The sequence below is a fragment of the Fopius arisanus genome, unplaced genomic scaffold, assembly GCF_000806365.1.
Source record: "Fopius arisanus strain USDA-PBARC FA_bdor unplaced genomic scaffold, ASM80636v1 scaffold00038, whole genome shotgun sequence".
Taxonomy (NCBI): domain Eukaryota; kingdom Metazoa; phylum Arthropoda; class Insecta; order Hymenoptera; family Braconidae; genus Fopius; species Fopius arisanus.
This window is the reverse complement of record NW_011887777.1, coordinates 509,877-536,071: the sequence shown is the minus strand read 5'-3', so window position 1 is coordinate 536,071 and position 26,195 is coordinate 509,877. Positions and strand designations below refer to the sequence as shown.

The 26,195-nt window shown below is 37.3% G+C and overlaps 3 protein-coding genes across 8 annotated transcripts in view; 1 reads left to right on the top strand and 2 right to left on the bottom strand.

The window, feature by feature from the left end:
• The window catches only part of Rpn2 (Regulatory particle non-ATPase 2), a 19,742-nt gene extending 8,085 nt beyond the window's left edge, over window positions 1-11,657 (top strand). Inside the window, exons 9-12 of the mRNA XM_011304571.1 lie at window positions 9,402-9,736; window positions 10,428-10,780; window positions 11,010-11,376; window positions 11,458-11,657. Of these exons, the coding sequence (XP_011302873.1) occupies window positions 9,402-9,736; window positions 10,428-10,780; window positions 11,010-11,376; window positions 11,458-11,528 (1,126 nt within the window). The 3' untranslated portion in view covers window positions 11,529-11,657. The remainder of the gene's footprint in view (window positions 1-9,401; window positions 9,737-10,427; window positions 10,781-11,009; window positions 11,377-11,457) is intronic.
• LOC105266428 (alpha-2A adrenergic receptor) lies at window positions 5,716-21,147 on the bottom strand. Of its 6 annotated transcripts, none has more exons than XM_011304574.1 (7): window positions 21,089-21,147; window positions 14,104-14,606; window positions 12,204-12,436; window positions 8,992-9,166; window positions 8,561-8,891; window positions 6,976-7,460; window positions 5,716-6,918 (listed from the first exon to the last, which is right to left on the bottom strand). In XM_011304574.1, the coding sequence occupies exons 2-7, from the start codon at window positions 14,597-14,599 to the stop codon at window positions 6,446-6,448; spliced, it is 2,193 nt and encodes a 730-aa protein (XP_011302876.1). In that variant the 5' UTR covers window positions 14,600-14,606; window positions 21,089-21,147; the 3' UTR covers window positions 5,716-6,445. The 6 variants fall into 6 exon arrangements, with proteins under 6 accessions (XP_011302876.1, XP_011302874.1, XP_011302878.1 ...); XM_011304572.1 differs by lacking the exon at window positions 21,089-21,147 and adding an exon at window positions 20,500-20,969; XM_011304576.1 differs by lacking the exon at window positions 21,089-21,147 and adding an exon at window positions 20,500-20,969 and having other exon boundaries at window positions 6,997-7,460.
• A 2,403-nt stretch (window positions 21,148-23,550) lies between these two features.
• Window positions 23,551-26,194, bottom strand: LOC105266426 (breast cancer metastasis-suppressor 1-like protein). Its single transcript, XM_011304569.1, has 3 exons — window positions 26,092-26,194; window positions 25,540-25,783; window positions 23,551-25,379 (listed from the first exon to the last, which is right to left on the bottom strand). Exons 2-3 carry the CDS (start codon window positions 25,752-25,754, stop codon window positions 24,899-24,901), a joined length of 696 nt encoding a protein of 231 aa, XP_011302871.1. The 5' UTR covers window positions 25,755-25,783; window positions 26,092-26,194; the 3' UTR covers window positions 23,551-24,898.
• Between the last annotated feature and the right edge of the window lies 1 nt (window position 26,195).

The window sequence follows — 26,195 nt, the reverse complement described above, 5'->3', positions numbered from 1 at the left end:
AATATTTTGGCTCGTGGAAAAAAAAACCATTGTGTAGCGACTAGAGCCAAAAACTTTTTCCTGGCAGATTGAAAAAAAGCACTGTGGTAATAGCCCCGGTAATTGCTGCCGGCGTTCTCCCCGCGACTTGAACTTGAGGAATTTGATAATAGGAGAGTTAAAAGGCATTTCAAAAGGAAAAGAGGGAGCATAGAATTTTTAATAAGCCCATAAGTTCCAACTTTTATTCAAAAATTAATAAGCCCAGAGAGTTAATCCAGTAAAACCGTACGGTAAGAGGTTGCTAAGGCAACAATTCCCTGTCGATGTTGTCGTTGATGCACCGTCTCACCAGCGGATGTTGCCTAGCAACCTTGTTACCGTCTGATTTTGAGGATAAACTCCTACGGGCTCCAGTTATTCACAACCACGCCTCACCAAGAAATTTCTAATAATGACGCAAATTGCTCCTTAATAATGCTGTTAATTGATTTCTGAAACGGCTGTGCTTTTGCTCATTTTCCCCCGTTGAAAATATCGCATATTCCATTACCTCCGTTCGTCGTTGCTTGCCTTTAATCTTCCATTTTTCACCTAGGGCAGTGGCTTTTTTAAAATCTTGTGCAGAAATTGCGAAAAATCTGATGATATGTTAAAAATGCTAATGAGGAGTGAGGATACTGATAACCCGTGACCACATCCAATTAGCAAATCGCAATTAGTGCATGTTTTACTGCCAACTCAGTAAATTAAATTTACTGAGGATAAAAAACATTTTGCATTCATCAATCGTCTAATCTAGTCTAGTCTTCTAGGAATTAGAAATTTAATTGTCTTATTGCCTGTTTTCTCTGAATATGCACGCTAATCATTAATGACTATTTTTTATTTTCCATTGATTTTGAATTTGAGAGATCGAGTCAATTTATTCAATGGAAATAAATTATTTATTTATGTCAATATTTCTCCTATTTTAATTGATTTTTTTATTAAAAATCTACAATTCGAACTATTAAAAGTTTTAATTAAGGCCCGGGTGGACTATCTATTGAACGTCGACTTTTGTTTAAATTTTATCTTTTTAATCTACATATACATATACATTAAAATTTAGGATCAATTTTGTGTTGTGGGAAGCACTTGAATGGACATGAAAAAATAATGAAAAAAAAAGCGGAAAAATTATTGAAGGGTGCTAAAGATCGATATTATTTAAAAGGGATCTCCCAAGTTTGCTGAAAAATAATAAAAAAATACGTAGCTTACTATTGCATCTAGCTGTCACTTAATCTTGTGGAGAGCAATGGTAAGCTGCGTAATTTTTATTATTTTTTTGTAAACGTGGTATATCCCTTTTGAACAATATCGTTCTTTAGCGCCCTTCAATAATTTTTCCTCTTTTTTTTTCATTATTTTTTTATAATCATTCGAGTAGCTCACAACACAAATTTCATCCCAAATTTTAATGTATTTTAAGCTGAAAAGATAAAATTTAAACGAAAGATGACAAAAGAATTCAAATGATAGAATTTTATGTCAAAAATGATTTTGAAATGAATAAAAAAAATAAATAAATACTTCGATTGCCTCGAAACAATAAACAATTTTCTGGGTGTCATGTTGATGGATTTGAATGATTTATCGCCAGTTGTTTTCTTTTCGAGTGATAAATTTGAGATAGTGAAATGGGAAAATTGGAATTTGTATTGTTTTTTCTCTCTGCGTTTGACTCGTTGAAGTATTCTTATTCGCATTGTTATGAATTGCCACGTCGAGGGCTGACGGTGCCTAAACCAACGGAGATTGATCCTACTTTTCTCCTTCCACCACTTCAAATCCCATCCGAGTATTTCTTGTGATGTCAGAAAGATGCAAAATGCTCAAATGTTTCCTCTTTGATGGATAAATAGGAGTCGACGGCGTCTTTGTTTGAGGATTATCCGAGCTCCAGACATTTCTCATCTCAGATGTTTCAGGAAAACGGATATTCCGCTCATCGATTGTCTCGTCGTCGGCTCCTTCCCTTATCTCCACGTTATATCACTAATTGCTCTTGTAAATTCTTCACTTTTCCCTAGCGGTTACATCCTAATTCACCAACTAGTGATTTTTATTCTGCTTCACTCATTCGTTTCAGGCAAATGCATCAATTTAATTAAATAATGCGTAATATTTTTTTTATCATCAGGAAACGGCTAATCGCCGTCTTCATAATTTCGTTAATCAATTCAATGTCAACCACAAATTACGACGAATAATGATAAAATAATAATTACAATCCCTTTGTTGGAATAATTTAATTCGTTATTCCGAATTGTTATTGACGTTCTCACAGGAAATTAAACATGAAAATTAATTGATTTCCACTGACCTGTGACTGAATAAATGTTATGTATAAATTATTTGTCGATATCATAATTGCTTTTTTGAATCCCAATGAATGATTCATTTGAAACAATTAGATGAAAATATTGTCGGGTGTTGACCCTGAAAATTGTACGGAAAATCATTATTTTTCCTCATATTAAAATATTTTGCGAATCTCAGGGCAAATTTCATCAGATAATTTTCTCGGCGTGTAATTATAAATTTTGCAAATGTTTGCCCCGTGTCATCGCGGAAAGTTCAATTTCCCCGCGTGAATGACAAGTACGGGTACCTAATTTCCCACTGAGGAAATGTGTGCTTTCCGCAAACGCGGAATTACATAACCCGTGACCATTTGAACTGGCGTACAGAGGAAAATGGAGTTTTTCGGTAGGAGATATCACGGAAACTCGTGTGTGGCTTGGAAGGGAAACAGGTCAAACTCCCGCGAGCATTTGTGGTTCTGATACTGGCCAACTTCAAATATATAGTCTGTACGACAAACTTTATCCAAAAGTAAGTGCACAGACGAGCGCTTTTTAAAAGCGTGAAGAAAAATGAGAAATATTTTTGTTGAACAGACCGCATGCGTCGGCACTGATAAGCCATTTTTTTATTTTAGCCCTAATGTAACTCCCGTTAATTGTCATGACCTATAATTTCTCCGATAACTCAAAGGATTTTCTTATTAAAAATTCATTCATTCAATTTTTATTTTCTAATATTTCAATTGATAGAAATTGGAAATTTTTCATTACACTGAAAAAAAAATTTTCTCTAGCCAATAATATTTACTAACCAGACAAAAATATATTTGGCATTAGCAAGTCGTATGGAAGTATTTACATAGTGATTGTCAGATGTATTGGTGGTTAGTAAATATTGTTGGTTAAAGATAAATTTTTCTCAGTGTAGCTGAAAATTTGTATGAATTTGCAACTTCTTGTTTAAACAATCACTTGATCGTTTACTTTTCCGGGCTAAACCATCGGGTTTCCAAACGTTTCTTCAATGAAAAAACTTAATTATAGCTAAGTGGCTCAATTATTCACTCGAGTTACTTCCATTAAAAATAGAGTACTCCTTGAGAATAACAAGAATTGCTGGAAAATCTAAAGAAAAATTATATGAAATACCAAAAAATCTTCAGTTTAAAATAGAATTTTAGTTCCTATTGAATCCATAAATATTGGCCAACGTTTTTTTTTTCGAAAAATGAATTTAAAAATCATTCTGAATTCAAACTGACAATTCTATTACGAAGTGGTAAACTACGATAAGTACATTTTTTTCGAAACTTTTCGATTTCGAGATCTCTCGACCTTGAAGGCAGATAGTGATATTTTCCTAGAGACCTTTTCTATGGGTCTCACCATTTTCTCCAAAAAATGTCAACGCTAAAAATTCGCTATGTTCCTTCAATTGCGAGATATTGTCTCAAAGCATTCTTGAAAAAGCCTGTGCTGACCCATCATTTCGCTGGCCCATAATTTCGCTAGTAAATTAATAATGACGATAACGATTCCCATCGAAAATGGAGTAAATGTCACTCCCCGGAGACTGACAGGGACATTCAGTCGAAAAAAAAATGAGTGCGCGTGTCGGATGGGGGAATAATTTCCCCCAAGATACACATCATTACCACATGTTGACCTGCCATACTCATCCATCCAAATGATACTCAAATTCCAAATAGTGCCCACCACCGGCTCTGGAAATTGGCGTTATCATAGCTGTCCAATGCCAACCCCTCTTGATGTTAATGGGAGTGAAGCACTCACCATGATTCTCGATGTAATAGACGCCAAGTACTTGGAGATTACCATCGATATATAAGTGCCCCTCTATTGAAGCCCGACTAACCCCGAGATAGCTCAGAAATGGACCTATTAGCGAACACCCTCTTGATTGACCTCACCATCTATAGATGCCAATTGAAACTTCAACTTGACTTTTCCAGATGTGCACTCAGAATTCTCAACAAAATCGATCATCTCGATTTCGCATGGGAGAGTTCTTTTTATTCAAATCCTAGACTGCAATATTTCAATTTCAAATGACGCGTCCACGGCAAATTGTGAAAAATTACTCAACTTAGGGAGAAATACGCGAGCCGTCTGTACTTCGGATAATTAGGGTCAGTTCACCACTAATTTCGATTTTATTGATTGCTATGCGGGGAAATGAAACAATCGTCATTAATTGCATATGAAAATACCGATTTTCGTCGCTTGATGTGGAGACATTAAGAAATTTTCCTGTTTCTCATTAAAAATCGGCCAGTGGTTTTTAAACAATTTCTATTGTTGTTCTAATGTTCTAATGTTAAGCTAATAATCATCTCGAGGTCAGGATGAATAGAAAAAGCGGTAGTTAATTACATTCTGTCAAATATTTAATTTATTTTATTATTCTACGTAAATAGTGATTATTTTTTTTTACCAAAATTCGTGTAAATTTGATAAGGAATTTTGTTTTAATAGATTTAATTCATTCAAATTAAAATAGTATCGAATGTGAATGAGTGGAATCGTGAGTTTAATGAGTTGCATTATTCGTCGATCCGAAGGAGATGTAAGTTTTTCAAATTTTCCTCTCCGAATCCCCCTAAAAAATTCAAAAGCTCAAAAAATTCTGGAGTAGTTGAGCCAACCTGGATAGAGGTACTTTAAATTCTCCCATGCTGTGCCACCGTCTCCATGAATTTTTCCTCAATTCTCTCATATTTAAATTCACACCTGAATTTTCGCTGAATGTCGCGCAAATTGCGCTATAAAAATCAATAAATTCAGAATCAATACCACCGAAATGACCGCCGATCACGCGATATTGACTGATCAAAGACAATATTCATGAGTCTAAATGTGTCTGGTACTTTAACATCGTAACTCCTTGTGAAAAACTGGTTAAAGTGGAAATTACACTCTTGGTACTTTTTCCAATGGAGAAGGGAAAAGTCCACTCCATATCTCACGGAAGACTCTCTAACGGGGTCAAGCAGTATATTGGGAGGCGTCGAGTGAGGTTGGGGGTGAAACTCCTGGAGATGTGGGAAGGCTTCAATATTGAGCCCTCCAGGATGATTTTTTTTTTACGAAACGAAAAATATAATGGCGCATGTTGTGCTTGTTAGGCTTCCGTCAACACTTGAGTTGGGTATAGACGAGGGGCTCTGGACCGGGGAATTCAGGTGTTAGCATTCCTCACACCCCAATCACTTCGAATAGGCCTATTCAGGGTTGGAATGTCGATCATCCCTCAATCGTCCCCCAATCGTCCCCCAATCGTCCCCCAATCGTTCCTCAAACGTCCCCCTATCTCCAGGTGTCAAAGGGTCCGAGTAATCACTAGATAAAACTTGAATTGCGTTTTTATTTCATCCATTTGTTTTCCATGTAATAGCCACAGACACTCGTTAGAATTGCAATTAACCATCTAGGTAATGACAGATCGATTTAATTACTACATTTTAATGTCGATTATCTCAATGATCGTCTTGTATTTTCCACATACCCTATTTATGATATCCCACAGCAATGACTCTTGCTGTTTTATCACATGACAAACTCCTAATTCGTGGATAATCTATCATCTACGTCTAATTGATTCGTCAGCAATCGGTTAGTACCTCATATATCAAACACCAGTCTTGAAAATATAACCAATACTATTTAAAAATTCTCAGCATTAGTCACGACATACATGAGCCCTAGTAATTGATGATTTCGTATTATCTACAAGGCTAGCCCTTTTTCAACGAGTTAAATCATTTCAGTAACAGAATAATCTAGTGTATTATGTTTTTTTTTCTAAAAATAGGTTGTTTTGCTAAATGTACAGAGATTGTTTCTTCGCTCGGAGTTCAACCGGATATCCGTTCCTCCCCTCCCCCTTCTCCTTCTCCTCCTCCCTCCCACCCCAGCTGTTGATAAAGCTCCTCTTGATTTTGATTCACTGCCTATTGGAGTTTACTCCCTTGATTGCGTTATGATTTTCACCTCAACCAAACGAATTCCTGATTAAATCAGGTGTTACAAGTAATTCACACCTCAGTGACGACAACAACAGGTCGCCCACACCCCACCTACCTAGGTGGTCGTCATGATGACTCCCTGTAACGACAGAGTAGTACCTTCTTGAAGGCCTGTCTAAATACTTTGTTAAAAATGGTGTAAAAAATGGGATTTATCATGGAGCTTGCGTAACCCAGCCACGTTACAACATCAAATATCTTCTTGTCGATGTGTTTTTCACAGTCTGGACAGACAGCTGGTATGAGATTTAGAACAAAAAATGGTGACCATAGTACGACAAATGTGAAGAATATAACACCGAGTACTTTAGTTGCTTTCTGCTCGAGTCGTATTATCCTACCGTGTCGTGAACTATTTCGGGATATAACACTACTTGTTCGTGAATGATGGGCTCGTACGCTGCTTGTGTATCTGAGTAAACATGGAGATGAGGCATCCCTCTTTGATAATATCGTTGATGCTGTTGTTTGGGCCCTGAGTGTTGCTGCTCTACGGAGTTCACCAGGTCGTGAGGGTGTTCGGACTGCTCTTGTACTTCCTGTAATGGAATTAAAACAACAAATCAAGTAGTCATGACAAAACATTATCCACTTACCGATCATCGAGCCCCTCCTACCGGTTCTCCACGTCACCACTGAATGCGCAGCTTCGCAGTTGCGTGATTCATTCCTAGGATTTCGATTGATCTCTGTGCTCTTGTTGATTGATTTAAAATTATCACTTGAAATAATGACAACTTCCTTGGGGGTTTGGCTAATCGGCCTCTTAGAGGATTCACCGAAATACGGACATGTGCATCTTGTTGGGAGTGCGATGTCTCTTCTGTCTCGAAAACTCTCGGTCTTTGTGATATTCTTTGAAGATGTTAGTGGTGCTCTTATTAACTCACTCGAGTCAAAACTTAATGTTCGTTTTCGCTGCTCCTTGGGTGAATCTAATGCTATTCTTTGAAGATATGCCTCGTTACATGTGTATGCACGTTTACGAGGTCTCCAGGCTGTTGGTTGGTTGCTCTCATCCTGGGATGTTGCTAAACTAACCTTTGATCCCACCTCACTGCTGGCTCCACTTCCGCTGCTCCTGAAATATTATTCAAATAACTGATGAGATGGTGCTCCCACAAAGTAATCGATTAATCCTTCCAGATTGATGACTCGAGAACAGATCAATCGAGTCTCGGATACTACTGCAAGTAATCAAGGACTTTTCCAAGTAGATGGTGAAAATAAATATCAAAAAAGTACAGAGTGTAATTGGGAGTTGGCTCTTATTGGCCCTCCCAACCAATTCGACCATTCGGAGGGAAAAGAGGAAAAAAAGGGAAGAGGCAAGTCCCCAATCTCTAGCATTACCCGATTAGAAATTTTATCAGCCAGACCCCAGCACTCCTATTACTACAACTCCTTTTCATGATCAAATAACCGTATTATGGAATTCACTCCGAGGTTTTATTCTTTCATTGTCATCGGTGGAACTAATTGATCTCCAGCGTGACGGAGATTTCAGCGCTGCGTTTTAATTAAAAATATTTCACGGCTTCTCTTGGGATATTTTCACTGAAATAAAATGCACTCATGTGAGACTTGAATCTCTCCGCAGGGAATACAGTGGCAATAACCTGTGAAGATACAGTATTTTTTAAAGGTGACATCTTTCTAGGATCACCTCGAAATCCAGATGCATACTGAATGCTCAACTTTAACAAATCCAATCCTCGCACTTGTCTTCACTCGGTGTTTCATATCGCGGTATGCACTGTGTCACGAAAATACTCATCCAACGCTTTATAACAATCCATATAATCCTAGTGTAGTCGCTGGGGTGTGAGTAATACACGAGTAAGAAAGAACTTGACAAGTGTTGGTGGAATGGTAAATACCACAGTAACTTGATGGTGTTTAATACCTGTTAATGGGACAATTAATTTTACTTTTTTAACCGCCTCCCTTTTATGTGAGAGTAGGAAAAATCACTCCCTCTGGAATTCTTTATACCATCCCTGACAACGCAAGTGCGAATAGTTCCCTGAGATATGGTAATGCTAATGAAAATGAATCGCCCATCTAATCTGGTTAAGTAAACTCGAGAGATTCCACCGTTTCCAAAGTAAACAAAAAAAAGTTGAATGAAATTGGTGAATTATATATAGATATGTATATATATATATATATATATCTCACCCAACTCGAAAGCTCGAACGCAGTTGAGTTGATAGCTCATACTCCTGGTGTTGGGAAATTGATCTCGATGTGGAAATCGATTGCTGGCCTAGTCCAAATGGTGCACCACCTTCCAATCCCCTCGATAGTTTCAGCATTTCCGCTCCAAATGCACGTAAGGCTGCCATTGCTGATGGTGGTGGTTCACTCTCTGGTAACCAAAGATCGTGAGTGTCTAAAGTGGTTGGCTCAGTGTCGGTTGAAGCTGCAGATGTATGCTGTGGTATTTCACAACTTGTGCCATTTTCACGATTGCCCAGCAGCCGTCGCCATGTACTTTGTCGGTTAAAACCTGCATCTTGGCAAATGGTCTCATGAGTTTTTTCCCATTTTATCATAAGACTCTAGACTCTAACAATCAAGGGGATTTCATGATTACGAGGAAAACTCACCTTTTGGTCGTGCACCACTCAGACTCTGATGCTGCTCTGCCAAGAGGCGAACTGTCAGGGCATATGTCAGAAGCATAACACCAAGGGGAATGTAGAAGCATATGATGCTACCAATTAGCTTGTAGAGTGGATCAGGTATTTGACAATCGCCATCGACCAGCACTGAAGCGTCATCCTGGAGCATAAATAAGGCCTCTTTTTTTCCTCAACCTCTGGTAACACCCACACATTTACATCAGGGTGGATCAATACAGTGGGAGAATAATTTATATTCGTCAAAGAAACCTCCTTGACACGAATATTCAAATGAACATTTCAATTACTAGAATTTGACATTTATTTTTAACGATTTTTTGGATTTGGATTTTGGAGTTTGGTCTGTTGATTGTGTGATTTGATTTGAATTTCAGAACACCGGAGCAGTGTCCAAGTGTTGTGTCTCTGTTAGCTGAGAGTTACAATCCACATGTGAGATATGGGGCTGCAATGGCACTCGGTATAGCTTGTGCGGGAACGGGTTTGAAGGAAGCTATTGCACTGCTGGACCCGATGGCCAATGATCCAGTGAATTTTGTACGCCAGGGTGCACTCATTGCCTCAGCGATGATTTTAATACAGCAGACCGAGGCCACTTGTCCCAGAATCAAGGAGTTCAGGGCACTCTATGCTAAAGTGGTGGTTGATAAACATGAGGACGTCATGGCCAAGTTTGGCGCTATTCTCGCTCAGGGTATCATCGATGCTGGTGAGTTCATCACTAATACTTTATCTTCATTGTTACCATCTCGTGTATCGTCAACGAGACTCCAAAATACGAGAACAGTGTCACTATCAAGTGTCATCTTTGGATGCATTATTGGTACAACACTGCGTAATAAGATACCTCTGCTCGCGAGCGTTACTTCCGTCACGCAAGCTTGCACCGTCATTTCAATTGTAAAGTGCGTGTGAAAGTGTGTCAGGACGAGATGGTGGACTGAATAAAAAGGCAAATGTAAGAGTTCATAAGTTATCAGTAGATAATTCATATCCAAATATTACACCTTGAAATGCCACAGGAAATTAATTCATTACTCATTATTATTAACATTTATCAGTTATAATTATAATTATTAATTGATTAGTATGTGAGAGGCAAAAGAAAAAATCAAGGGAGATGAAAGGAAAAAAAGTAGTAAAGCATTTTTAGATTTGTATTGATAGCGCTATGACAATATTGAGGTTGGTAGTATTTTCACGGGTGATATTTTAGTTCGTAAAATTTTAACGCGTAATAGTTTGACATCGTATTTGAGGTGGTAACGTTACGATGAATATTAGTTTCAGTGATATTCAATGGTGATACCAATAAGCGAGAGGTTAACGGGAATAATAATTCCCTGCTGAAGGAATAGATGACTTGTTTCAAACAATGATTATACAATGTTTTTCAACAGGTGGACGTAACGTGACAGTCTCCCTACAGTCTCGAACTGGCCACACTAATATGTTGGCTGTTGTTGGAGCCCTTGTATTTACCCAGTATTGGTACTGGTTTCCACTAGCTCACTGTCTTGCTCTAGCATTTACCCCAACATGTTTGATAGGGCTGAATGCCCAACTGAAAATGCCAAAACTCGAGATTCGCTCTAATGCACGTCCAAGCGTTTATGCATATCCAGCACCTCTCGAGGAGAAGAAACGAGAGGAGCGTGAAAAAGTTACAACAGCTGTATTGAGTATCGCTGCTAAAGCAAGAAGACGTGAATCGGAGAGACGTGCACGTCACTCACATGAATTAATGGAAGTGGTAAGTTGATGGAATTTATCATGGCGTTTTGGCTCGAGAGAAATGGGTGAAAAATGAATCAACGAAATATCCACATGGGTCCGAGAGTGATACTGAAGTCGTATTAGATATCATTTTTCTCTCGTACACCTCTTGACGAATTCAATTGTTCATTTTTTATTCTTGTTTTGCTCTTCGCGAGGAGTCCACTCAGTGCTTTCGACGATTATATTTGAAAATGCTTTTTAAGGATCTACCCACTGTTGAAACGAAGGAAAGTAGTGAAATTAAAGAGCCAGTAACTTCATCCTCTGTCAAGGAGAAAGATGATAGGAAAAAGGAGAGGGACGACAAGGAGAAGAAGGAGGATAAGGAGAACAAAGAGATTAAAGACAAGGAGAAAAAGAGTAAGGATGATGACAAGGAGAAGAGAGAGCCGGAGCCGAGTTTTGAAATTCTTCAAAATCCAGCGAGAATTCTTCGCCAGCAGCTCAAAGTTATTCAGCTTGTTGAAGGTAGTCAGTACGCGCCAGTCAAGGATATTCAGATTGGGGGAATTGTCATGTTGAAGCATATCAAGCCAGACTCTGAGGAGGAACTTGTCGAACCAGTTGCTGGTACGTTACTTTGACCATATTTTCTTGTTTATCATATTTCCGGGCTTTTCTCGTAATCTATGGTTGTTATTTTTAACTCAGCCTTTGGACCCAAGCCAGATGAGGAGAAGGAAGCTGAACCACCAGAACCGTTTGAATACACTGAGGAGTGAATATCACCATTCGTTCTACGCATATTTCCAGCTTTTTGGCATTTTATTATCAACTTGTCACCAGAATCTAGGGTTTCAATTACTTCCGTTTTCTATGTACGAGGTTAATAAACAGTACAACTCAGAAAATTTCTTCTCATTTTTCTGTACGATTTCATTGTGTGCAAGTGGATATAGTATTGAACATTTTTTTACGGTCTCGCATCGTATATGGAATATCGATGAACACTCTAGATGTCCCGGGAGAAACGTCTCAAACAAGTGCTTTTTCAAATTTTAGAAAAAAAACTATTTTTGAGAAAATGCTATTTCTAGAAGATATTTTCAACGATCGATCTGACATTTTTCCTAGATATGCTCTCGAATGATGCTCATTACTTCTCAAAATTTCGAATTTTCATCTTCAAGTTTACTCCCTTTTTCAAATTTTTTTATACTTCCACACTCCGTATTAATATTCTATCAACTAATAATAAAATTAATTATTCATTTTCATTGATTATAAGAGTCAGATTTTTCTAGAGACACGGAAAATCTCGATATTCCGAGAATGCGTAAATATAATATATTGCGATAAATACGGGATATTGATTTATCGATATCTGACTAGGATTCATTCCAAGTATTCCAACAATATTTCTAGGTGCACAATATAGTGAGAAAAAATATATTTACCTTAGAGTACATGAGACTGAGAGGAAGACTCATGGCGATGCTGAGCAGCCAGACGAAAATAATCTTGAGTGTGACGCGTTTTCGAGTTTTATTCCTTCCAAACTTCATAGGATAACGCAGACTGAGGTACCTGTCGACACTGATGGTGCAGAGGTGCATTATACTCGCCGTGCAGAAGAGAACATCCAGGCATATCCAAGCAAGACAGTACATCGCCGGCAGGGGAAAATAACCTGTCATGAGATATCCTAATTAGTAATCCAGGGAGAAGATAATCGATAGAATACAGTGCGTCCTTTGTAAATCATTGCAAAAATCTCAGCCTCAAGTGTAACGCTAAATTAACCTACGTCAATTATTCCACTCGACGAACATGGAAGGTTCCATCTAATTATATGTAATTGCCGAAATAATCGATGTACGCTCTAGTCACGCTCCTGGAGATTGGCGAAAGCCCAGTGGCAACTCCTCTGAATTTCAATTGGACATCGTGTTCTGTAAGCCATCAGCTTGTTCTGAATATTCGTCATGTCTTCGTATCGTCCTTCATCAACGTCATCAGCAGGCTGGACCACCTGGTGATTTCATTGGCCGGGGATATCTGTAGGCCTCATTTTTTTCCCCATTTTTTCCTCACACAATTTAAACATTAGCCATCCAGATGCTACCAAACATTGAAATGCCAGTGCTAAACTGGAAATTGCAACAGCTGCCTAGCAATTGCCCGTACGGATAATTCATATCGGCTCGGCAATTCACTCTATCATGGATTCCAGTCATTGATAGAGGGCGATTTAATGGGTGGGTTGAGCGTTACTGGCGCAGGTGACAAGGACAATGACGATTTGCCTTGATGTTATCGGCTCTATCTCAGATGTTATTTGAAATTTGAATTAATGGCGAGTTAAATTTTTGGGTATTTGGCATGGGATAACCGCAACATCATGTTTCACATGATTTCACCGCCCCTCCGATTATTCATGCACAGAGTTCACCCACGCGTTCATTAATCTTTCTCAATTCGTAACTCATTCAGTCACGTAATAGTCTTCCCGTTTATGGTGTCCTACCGTTCCGATCAATATTGGCAAAACCAGGTTTGCCTTTTTTTTTCCAAAATACACACGCTTGAAAAATTACTAAAACTCCTTTCTCCCTCTCTCCGTAAATTTTTATTATTGATTTTCCATTGGAATTTTATTTGAATTTTGCTAGAATATTCTGATTATTTTTTCATATTCTTCGCGATTGTTTTAGAAGAGATTATGCAACTTTATCAGGCCATTTTGCTGAGAGATATTCCATGGAAGAGAAGTCGATAAATTTTTATTCTCCTGTGGACATTATTTTTTCACGGAAAACATTTTTCTTCCGGGAATATCAACATTTGCTGTCAATCAATCATAAATATCCTAACGCTTAATCATTAGATTTCGAAAATAAAAATACCGAAAGTACTGAGGAGCTGATTAAAATTTCTGTCGCATGCACTCCACGATTATTCAATTTAACCGAATGATGTAAAGCCGCCAATAAAAACGAACGCATAATGGAATGTTTCGTATCTCGAAAACACAACTGGGATTGATTCTCCATTACGCGTGATTCATGCTGATAATTCACTTGAAATACTGCCATAACATCATTACATGATGTTACAGAGGAACTAGTCATGGCCAGAGCTATCAATGCTGAATTATCAGTCGACTGTGCACCCAAAAAATCGACAATCCCATCAATCAGAGCTTGTTATTGAACAATCAGCATTATTCATTAATCTATTCCTTAAAACATCATCGATTTAATTCAAATAAATTAAACAGTGATAAATAATAATGAATGAAAGAATAAATGAAGAGTACTATTTGAAAGGATCCGAAGGAAAATCGAAATGACTTGCCTCTTACGAGTGTGACAATTCCCAGTGGCATGACCAGAATAGCCACCATGAGATCAGTGATAGCGAGACTCATGAGAAAGTAGTTGGTGACATTTTGCAATCTCCTCTCCCAGGTTATCGCGAGACAGACAAGTATGTTGCCAGCAGCAGTGCCAACAACAAGTACGATAGCAATCATAGCCCACCAATTGTTGAGCTCATGTGGATTATAATTGATTTCGCTGGTAATATTACCACCAGGATTGTCGTCATCGATTATTATTTTTCTCATTGTGTCGACTATTTCGTCGACATCACTTGTCTTGTCATCGCTTAACAAAAACTTGACGTTCCGCTGGTGAATCATGTTGAGTGTTGGTAGTGATGTTACAGGAGGCACTGGAAATATTCCGTATGTCCTTCTTTCTGGCGACTGAGGCCCGATCGTTACGTTGAAACGCATCCTAGGTATAAAAGTATCCCCCGAGATGTTCCTGGTAACTGCCATCCACTGCATTATTTATCTGGAAAATGAAAAAAAATGGCATGTTTATGGGAGAAAAATCACGGGGGATATTACACTTTCAGGGTGAACTTTTATTATTACACAGTTTCTCTACGGACACTGGGAAATTCATATTGAACGATAAAATCTGTCATCAGAAAATTCAATGTTGTCCCAGGGAATTTTATTTGAACTGATGAGTGATTATTTATAGCCCATCAGATAAAATCCACGCAAAGAGGGGAATCCCCACACAAATTCCCTACCATTAACCGCTATAATTCTAGGTTATCCATTTGAATTAGCAAATTATCGATTTTCAAAATGTGAACCATTATATATAGACTAGTTTTTCGTTAAGCTAAAACCAATCAAAGAATTGAATTGATTTACCAATGAAATTTTTCGTCGGAAAATAATCGTGAGCTAGTCCTGGAAGGGGGAGTACCGCATGTCACGGACTAAAAACTGAGTGAAGAAAGTGTTTGGGTGTAACTACGGGGACGTGTCGAGTTTTTGTCACCATGAACTCCCGGAGTTCATAATGAATTCACCGGGGGTATTACATTTCCACTGGGATAAACTTTTATCATCACATTTTTTCCGCCGCCGTAGGAAATCCGTACAAACCCATAAAACCCATCATTAAACGATTTATCTGACTCATCGCGACGATACCATGATTGTGTAAAAATTCATCATCGTTCATCCCCAAAAATCGGTAAACCGGGAAATCCCAGCGCTGATCAGGCCGCACTAGCGGTCGCAACTTGAAACAACTCATTGTTTCGTGGTTCGGACGTTAGGAGTCCCAGAAAAAACCGGATATCCCGTCCAGAATATCAGCGATAAATGAAGAATAGCCGCACTAGATTTTCACCTTGAAAAAAAAATGAAGAGTCAGTTCCAGAGGAGCCGACACCATGTGCCACCACAAAAAAAAATCCGACTAGACCAACCACTTGGTCTATCTGCAGGGACACGAAGGGTTTTTGTCATTATGAACTCCTGGAACCGGGTCAGCCGGTTGTGGATCGATACAGCAGCCAATTGAATCGTTTGAGCAACGAAATGGAACAGAAAAAACCATTTGCAGGATGCAAAAGGTGTCAAGTCATACTCCGATCGTGATAACACGAGGGCATGTGTTGCTCGCGTGATTTGCAGAATAATTTTTAAACTCGTCATTTTTCTCAGCCATGTGTTTACATACTTGACACATTCAATATGGCGGATTTTGGTTGAATAGCGGTAGGAGATTTGGAGAGGTGGAGAATGTCGAGGAAAAAAAAAAAGAAGGAAAAAAAAAATCATCGATAACTCCATTGTCTTCGGGAACATGGGCGAGGGCATCCGTAGGCCAGTGAAACTGTGACAAAGGGCTCTCCAAAACAACGGAGAGCATATTACCCGAAACAGAGGTGGATGGTATTCCATAGAGGGCGGAATGATTGTTTGAAATTATTGTTCCAGATAAAATCCATCTGATGAGAAATGTTAACGACAATTCCAAGTAATGGAATAACCGAAATAACGACTCTGTCGTTGTTCTCCTCGAATTGGTACGCAAGAATAACTCGATGAAATTTTCAATGGAGGTACGATGTCACGGGAAAAACTTGAGCAACAGCGAAGTTACGTTGAAATATCCCCAGAAGTTTATCAAGTCATTCGATGCCGTTAGTGTAGCAGTTATTACCGAGTTAATTTTCAAATTAAATACATAACTGAGTTGAGTTGTTTTTATGAGATTAACTTCTTATCGCTTGGTTATATTTAAACGCCTGCAAGTAGAATTAAGGCGCTTGCCAGCTTCTTACAAATCCCTCGGAGTCCTCCATTACCCGGTGGTTCCAAAACACCTAGAGCAATATCCTTCATTACACCACGTATTCCCTTTGAGGCTTATGTTCTATCGGATCCCTACCTGGACCACTATTTTATATTTCCATTTTCCATTCATCACTTAATGCCGAATATCGATTGAGCCCGAACTACACAAATATTTGCGTTCTTACTGTTCATTCAATTGGTCTTTTGAGGAAAATAATGGCTTTTGCTTGGCTTTCGTGTTCTCGACTCTTTCCATAAAAACCTCTCCACGCATTTTATTTCAATGTCGAGTGCCATTTCTCGGTTTTTCGTTTATCTCGTGAATTAATTTATTATATGATTCTTGATTTTTCCTTGACAAATTTATAAAGCATTTATTTAGGGGAGAAGGTATTCTGTGAATTGAACAATTGGACAGTTTTCGTGAGCGCACTAGACAGATCAGTCAACAAAAACTCTACAATAAAAACAATTCCTCTTACTTTATCTCTCTTGACACCTGCGTATCATCGAGCTCTTTTCCACTGAAACACAGACTCTTTTCCGATATTTTCGCTTTACCCGGATTCACCGGTTGCTACGTAAATTACGTCAAGATGGACTTGGATTATTTTTCCATTTCCCAAAATGCGACGTTTGAAGAACGACCAGACACTCGCGTGAAAGGTATTATTTGATTTCGTCTAAATTACCAAAATTTATCTGGCGAGTACTCTCAACCTCATTTCTTTTCATTCATCCAGCTATTCCCTTTCTTATCCCTCTTTTCATCCGTCGAGGAGTAATAATGTCAATACTCAGGGACAATCGAACCCACCAATCAATCGGCAACCTCACGGCTACGAAAATTCAATAAAATGTCAGAAGAAATGCCAGAAAAAAATGTCAAAATTTAATCAACCACTTGAAACGTACACTATTCAACATTTTTCTTAGCATTGCAATCACAAAGTCATTTTTCATTATATCACTTTTAATCAAATTTTAATTAAAAACGGTCTCAACATTTATCATTTATGATTGAATTTTTAACTCTCAATAATAATTGATCTATTAATAAAATGTCGAATCTTCAATAGATTAAAAATTCAGGGAAATAAATGCTTTAGTTTTCTGACAATTAAGCATTGCAAGAGAATCTTCAAAATATCCTTGATTAATGAAAAAATAATTCTACAGAAATTCCAAGTATAATTTCCACTTTTGCTGTATAAATTCAATAACTATAAAAAATCCAGAAATTATTAGAAATTTTTCCAGTAAATAGCATTTTCAATATTTCACCTAAAACCTGTATTTAATGGAAAAACATTTATTTCGATAAATTGTTCAATTGAATTACATAAGCGCGATGATGTTCCACTCGAAGAATAAATACATTGTGGTTTTTGTGGGGAAAAATAAACGCCAGATGATTTTCCATCGCGAATTGTTCCACCATATTGGCGTGACTAGTTTTTTTTCCCGTGGACGGACGTCTGATGGTAATGGATTGAATTTGGCGGGTTCTATTTTTAAAGGAATCGACGGGAATGGAAGGAAAGAGCTGTCCGTCGACGTTAGCCTCATCGTAATCTGCGTCAGAATTTCAGGAATCTCGACCCTCAAAACAATCCTTTCGGTGGATTAAAACGTCAGTTGGAAGGTGTCCGATGGCATTAAGAAATCCCTCAAGATTCCTGAAGAAGTGGAAAGCCTCGGGGGTTTATCAGTTATCAACAATATCACTCTTCCATTCTGCCAATAGTACATGTTCGGAGGCACCAGGGAATATCGACGGAGTTATTTCCAATAGGAGAACTTCGATATCCCAGCATCAAGAGATAAATCTTTCAAATCTTCCCTGAAAGGCTCTTTAAATTATTTAACAAATTATTTAAATGTCGCCACAAAAACATTTCAATTTATCAATAAAATCGATTAAAGGATTTAATTAAAACTCGAACTTTCCGGAATTCGGATAAAATGGAATTTCATTATTTTGAAACGGAAGAATTTTAATGGATTGATCGCATTATTGGTTATTTCGCTTGATTTTTCATTGGAACTTGAAATTAAAATTTGGTCAATAAATCGTTAACCATTAATTCAATTCCGAACAATTGACAATAACATACTGGAGTTGATTGTTTTCTCGAATGACCTCGCACCCTCGATACAAAGGGAGTGAATAATTTCATCCCAAAACTAAAATATTCACAGAGAAAATTCTTGTGGTATTCAATAACCAATATTTCCCTCCCCCCATGTTGAGCGTTTAATTTTCAACTTTTTCCCTGGATGCACTAGTGTTCGAATAGACAACCCCCATTTCTCATTAACACGCCTGAAAACTAGTGCATCAGTCTCCCCTAATCAATCCCTCGTATTTCGCTCAAAGTAATGAAAAATCAAAGTGAAAATTCGCTGAATACACTATTCCGTCGATTTCGAAAAGCAGCCCTCGGTTTCCCACAGGGGAACATTTTCTTTTGATTAAAAAGAAAAAAAAAACAAAGTGATTGGTATTTTTTATATTGATGGGGTAATCAATCGAACTGTTCGTTATTCGGGAATTTCACCCTTGGAAAATAATTATCCCCTGGTACGAATGACTGCTCATCAGTGGATAAATAATTCCCTCATGTTAGTCCGTTCAAGACTCCGACACAGCAGAAATCTCTTAAGCCCCTATAATTCAACCAGCACTCTCTCTTAATGAATACATTGTACCGAATTGTTGGATCGACATCAGAAGATTTTTTCCGGCGGATGTGTTCTCTGGAATTTATCAAATCTGTATAGGGGAGTGACTGGATAATAGGACATGTTTTTATTGATGTCCCAGGAATTAAGACTCGAATTTCCCGGATGACTCAATGACTATAGAATTATAAATGATGAATGATCATAATGGCTTTATTATTATCAGGTTCAATAACATTGATAGTCTAAAAAAATCATCTTATCAATTGTTGTCATATAAATTTATAAAGTTAGTGTAAATAACATTGTTGAATTATTATTAACTATTTTTCAAAATTATTTACGATTTTTTATTATCTTTATTTTATGTCTTTTTTACTGTCTGATAATCAAGTAATTGGTTAATATTTAAGTTATTTGTTTGTGGTTGTTTAAACATAGATAAATTTTGGAAATTGAGAGGGGAAGAATTTTTAATTGTCGCCAAGTCTTGAGGTGAGACTTTTTGCACTGAATCGGGATTTTTCTCTATTCCACATTTTTTGGACCGTGGGGCTTGAAATAAAATGGGAATTGAGACAAAAAGTCTGGGATGAAGTTCTAAAAGTCTGAAATTAGCATTTATGAAAGTCTCAACTTAACAAGTTCGCAAGCCTGAAACTTGTAAAAGTCCGAGTTTCGAACTCTCAGAGATTTCAATTTTCAATCACAAGTCTCCAAACAAAATTTGATTATTTCCCCACCTTATTTCGAGACATCCGGAGTATGAAATTGTGCCTGTCAGGCCTCAACCGGAGTCTTCATTTCACCTCCAAAACAATTAAAAACTCAAAACGTTAAAAATAACCGAGCGTCCATAATCGAAATATCATTTACATTAAAATTTCCATTCAATAAAAAAATTCAAGAAATTGAAAACGACATACTCCATAATCACAAAAAAAAGCTTCACCCCGAAATCCTCTCGTCAAAAGCCCTCAACAGAAACTTATCCCCTGATTAGACCAACTCTCATCCCCAGAAGTGAAAATCCTCTTGAGCCTCAATCGCTCAGCCAATACATCCCCGATTCCATCAATACCCCAGGTCCATATGCGCCCAGAGGACACGCGAAATTCGACCGTTTAAAACTCCCAGTGCAATCTTAACTAAAAATAATAATAACAATAAAATATTAATAATCAAAACGAGGTTATGTGTGGAAAAAAAGGTGGATCCAATCCGGATTCGTTAAATCCTCCGAAATAGCATCAATTACAGCCATTTATCAAAACACTCATCCAGATCCCGCGATTGCGTCCACCAATTTCTCGAGTTATTTGATCCCACGACATTTTCCCGAGATTTAAACCTCATTTTTCACCCCTCGAGGGCTGAGAACTCTGAAAACTTGCCTGTGGAACTTGCCTCGTACGTTCCCATGTAACGGAATTCACCGATAATTTGAAAGCCTCCGGAGTAATCCTGGTGATCGATCCTCCCCGAGGATAACAGAATTTCCTCCAAAAACACGAGGACCTTACTCGATTTTGCACACACGCACAGGGACACTAGGGTGTCCTTGAAAAGTCATGTCAAGTCATATTGAGTGGTCACTCGTTGAAGATGACGTTGACAATATAAATAAAAATGATTGAGCAGTGAGGGAAGGCCGATTGGGAGAGAGGGTGGATAGAAAATTAGCAAAATGAATTATCCTGATTTTATTGGGAATTTTCTTGGGAATTTTCTTGTTGAACTTGTACCGATGGTAATTTTAGTGGGGATGGCCTACGCCGGTAGTTGTGATGAAACGAAAATTTGAATTGACGGCGCGTAATATCGCGGCATTTTTCCAAGTCCTGACCGAGGTATTCGCAATGAATGACGGTTAACACTAGACTGAGTTGCTCCTGCCTTGGAACAACTGACACACTAGCACCCATTCCCACCCCCTCTACTTTATCTCATGGTTCTTCAACAACCCCCTTCCCCATCCCTTACCTCTTTTATACAGCCCAGTCCTGATGTTGTCTCATCACTGCCCCTTCTCCATCTTTTGCCACCCACACCCGATGGCTTTTACCCCAAAAAATGCTATATTCCAGCCTCAAGAATCAGGGGAGCTTGAAAGCGCATGCTTGCCAAACCAGCCGTCAGTAATCGTCAGTAATCCGCAAACATCTGTCCAACGAGGGTGTTCTAGGTGGTTTACCCACCAATGGGGGATGGCTCATTGATTTTCAGGGTGAATCCTTTGTAATTACTCTCTTTTTTTCCCTTTTTTTTTATGGAAAGCTTGACTGGTGCGATAGGTCAAGTGTTCACGCCTTCCATTCATTTTTTATTTACATTTTTCTATTTGCGGGGTATGGATGAGGTTCTTATTCGCTACTTGAAAATTTCCTACCCATTTCTTCTCATCTTTCATCTCATCATCTTTTTTTCTTTAAAAATATTATGTATTCCATGTTATTTTATTGGGTATTTATTATTTTATTTAGTGAATTCACTAATAGGTGGTTAATTAATTTAATTAATATTTTATTTATTGAATAATCTCCCTCGGATCACAGAATGTTGATATCTGTTGATAAAGCGCTCGTTAAAAATATTGTTAATCGATTTGAATGAAATGATTGGCTAAATGTATTCGATGGAATTGATTTGTCTAGACTATTTATTCTATGAAATATTATTTTCATTCTATAAAATTGCTCACCGAATTTATTAATTTTTATATTGTTATTTAGTGCTATGCGGATTCTCTATTGAATTACAGTTGTAATTGTTCATTCAACGAAATTGCCAGATTGTTTTATCAACGTACCATTGCCAGTTTGTTAATCTATCCCGGAAAGGGATAAAGTGGAAAATATATCTTGCTATGCCAGATCGGCCAATTATAGATTTTCAACGTATATTTTTATGCGCTATATTTTACTCTATCTCATTTTCTATTATGCGATCGCGTTTAAATTGTATTCACCCCGAAACGGAAGGACTTCCGTATCCGCTGGGGGTTCGAAATAAAAACGTACTACTAGTTCATTTTATATATTATAATTTGAATGAACCAAGGATTTCAATCCTATAAATAAATAAATAAATAAATAAATGAATAAATAAATGAGTTTTCTATAATTTCAGTTCAATTTCATTAAATCTCATTCTATTTGAATTTTTATTTATATTTATATGTTCTTATTTGATATACTTTGAAAAAAATTAATTTATTGTTATCCTATGGGATTTTCATTGTAAATACCCATCTTCGATTATTCATTTTGATATATTTATTTTTTGTCTATAAATATTTGAATTTTATTTGAATTAACACGTTTCAAAATAGACATTGAATATTTTTTTTCACCTTTGGATTAAATTACCTCGGGGTCACATTAGAATGACCCATTTCGTATTTATTAAAATTGTAAAATTAAACGACCGGAGTTTCTATTTTAATTTCAATAGAATAGAGTTACAGAGATGAATGAATATAATAAAACGGTGTCCAATAATAAATTGGAAACATTTCCAGATGGGTGGGATGGAAACAGAAAAAATCGAATTTCATGGGCTGTTGGTTATTAATTTTCGGAGCAGCGGGAAGGTCCGATGTTTTAAGCCGATGGCTTTAGTTTATTTTAATTATCCATGGAAAACAATAACTCAGTTTACCATGGAAAATTTGGCAAAAAAAATGGAAAGACTAGAGTTTTCATCAAATTTCAAAATCCAAAATCAATCAAAAAAAAACTAGCAGTTTGGACTCATTGATAGGTAAAGAATTTTCGTACGAACTTTCCGATGTTTTTTTTTTCACAAAATCCCCAAAAACCCGAAAAAATGAAAAATGAAAAATGAAATTGGATACACAGTAAGTTAACACTAGCATCGATTTTCGGTTTGATAAACATTTTTTGATTACTGGAAAAAGCCTGAGTAACGAAAATTTTGAGCGTTCAATCGAGCCTTCCGCCGCATGATTATTCCGGACATATTTACGGAGATATCACTCGACCGCAGCATGATTGGCATAAATATTAAACACCGCAAGTTCAACAACATTTGGGTTTAGTATGCCGGGAATCAATAATACAACCGACAGTCATAGGGTTAAGGGAAAAACGTTCGTTAGTGGTACGATAGTATCTTACTATGCATTGGATATTAGTTTACGGTGTACCAGAAACCAGAAACAAGGGGGAGGGTATTTTCATGGATCGAGTGAGGAATTACCGAGACCATTCCACCGTGGCTACTGCGGAGAATACGGACCCACCGAATTATTCATCAATAAATGATTATTATTCATCAGAAGCCGTCTCTGGGTATTTCCGAGGAAACCCCACACAAATCGCGCTGATAAGGATTGATTCTCCGTGATAGGCCAAATTGCCAGAATAAATCACTCCCCTCTTTCCACAATTTCACCCTTCCGACAATAGGATTTATTTATTTAAAAATTGCACGAATTCACAGCGTCTTTACACTAACGAAAAAATATTTTTATTTTTATTTATTCATTAGATAAATATCTGCTTTCACAATATTCCTGTTTTCTGCACTTGAAGTAAATGCCATTAATGAATAAGAACTAATAATCAAGAATGATTAACAGTTCGTGGTTAAGGTCGTTGCCTCACAACGGATGGGTTCCAGGTTCGATTCCTGGCCGGGTAGAATGGTGAGATCTAACCAGCTTTAAAAAGTCCTGATCAATCGCCACATAGTCTCATCCGACTCGAAGCGAGGTAAAATAAGCATAAAAAAAAAGATTAACAGTTCATTAGTTCTTAAGCAGTGGAGAATTTCGGAAGGAATTCTATAATTTTTTTTTGGTTTGAATTGAATTCTAATGGAATTTTCAGGGATTTTCGTTTCTTGGATGTCAGTGTATGTGTGGTCTCTGTTATTCTGTGGTACTTACGGAAATTAGGACCTCTGAAATTCTACATTTGCTGGGATAGACTTGTGGAGAGTGAATTTACTTCCGGTATTATTCTATTGTATGTCTGGAGATCGTATTATGGTCGAATCTATTTACACTGTCATCTAACTCTGCCTAACATAATTAGCCAATTAAAAAGGAAAAATCATTTTAATTTTCAAGGGAATAAATTCCTCGATAATTCTTTTTACCCAATAATTGAATATTAATAATAACCATCCACAAACAGCTGTATTCTTGTCATTGAAAATGAACGGATTTAAAAAATGAGTTAATTAAATGCTCCAATTATTACTGAATAACCAATAAAAAAAATCAGAGAAGAAATTATCCAGGTTGAATTCTCTTTGAAACAAATACACGTACAAGTACACGTGAATGAAAAATTAATTGACTCATTTATTTTAGTCTTTACACCAGAATATCGAACAAATATTTTATTTTTTCCTGCCAGGACAAATTAAAATTCAGCTCGAATGTAAAAATGATTATTAAAAAAATATGCAATTGAAGATGATTGAATTACATAGCTGACGAACAATCACAAAATCCACATAATCTCTATTATTTACAATTTTTATAAAAAATATTCATCGAAAAGTGTCACTTGTCACAATCAATACAAAATATAAATTATCAGATTCCATTAAGAAATACAACTACAGAAATTGGAGTCCCCTCGTCAAATCAATATTAATTACCCCACTCAAACCAAATGTCTGCCTCCCCTAATTATCCCTTCAACAGCTCACTTAATTAATTATCATTCACTCGATAACTCCCGTTTTGAATTGATTATCAAACCATAAAAAAGTTTATCTACTTGACCGAGCAAATCCTCACTATTTTCACAATGATGATTATTTATGGAGCAAAATCCCCGAATTTCGACAGCTCAGACTCTTCCTGATGAGTGCCCAATCCTCGAGAATATCAGATTCGTTGAGCATATAAACGATGTAAGGACCTGATACGTAAAACGTGCGTTTTCTCTTGGCATTCCTCCTCCTTCGTCCTGTGGAGCTCAGCCACAGGTCCTCGTGGATGTCCACGTTGTTCTTATCCTCCTGAAGCCTCCGGATCTTATCCTGAAGTTCAGAGTAGATAGAATTCCTCAGAATGTTTTTCTCGTTTCTCAGGTTGTCCTCAGCGGCTTTTATCTCACCCTCGTACTTGTGCTGGATGTTGCCACGTCTCATTTGGAGGAGAATCTCTGCGACTTCTATTCTCGTCTGCATTCTCTCCTGGAGGTGGAGCAGAGGAACTGCATATTCCTCAGCGGTTTCCTCCTCGATCTCTCTGACTTTTGCATTCAGTTGAGATATTTGTTCACGATAGAGTCTGCAATAAATGAGCTATTTTATTATTTCTATATTAACATTGTTAATAACTAATAATTGGCAAGGATTCCCAGTTGATGACTATGATTTGAAGACTTCGGAGGGATACAAAAATCCAATGGAGAGCCTCAATTATTTTCTAAATAAATGAGCAAACTTACTGCTCCTTGAGCAGTACGAACTGTCTCTCGAGATCGTCAACGTTCTCTTGACACTGGTTTCTCCTCCTCTCGTAGTCGTCCTCATCCATTGTTGAAGAATCATCACTGTCGCTGTGGTCAGCCCCACTGTCCTCAGAAACTGAACTTTGGGAACTGTGATTACTGTCCTGCGACATTTCTGCGACTTCTGATCGGGAGCTTTCTGGGATTGGCATCGACAAATTGAAAGTAATCCCTGTCCAAACTATTGAAAAATCAAAATTCCCATTAATAATATTATTATTAATAATGATAGAAATTCTGAACAATATTATTCTTCGAGACTTTCTCGTTGTTCATCTCATTTTCTATTTTCGAAATGATTGAAAATCATGATTTTCCAGAAACATAAGCTGAATATTGTCGAGTGTTGAATAATTTTTACGGAATCATTTGCCGCTGTTTAATTAACAAATTTTTAACTTGTGAGTTTAAATAATGGTAGAAGTACATTCAATTCAAATAAAAAATCGATAAAATAATATTGAGAACCGGTGGACTAAAGTCACTCACCAACTTAAGAATAATTTCCAAATAAATAATAAAAACCGGGAAAATCGGGGTGTTCTCAATTTATCGGTGCATTAGAAACCAAAATATCCGCCATATTGAAATAA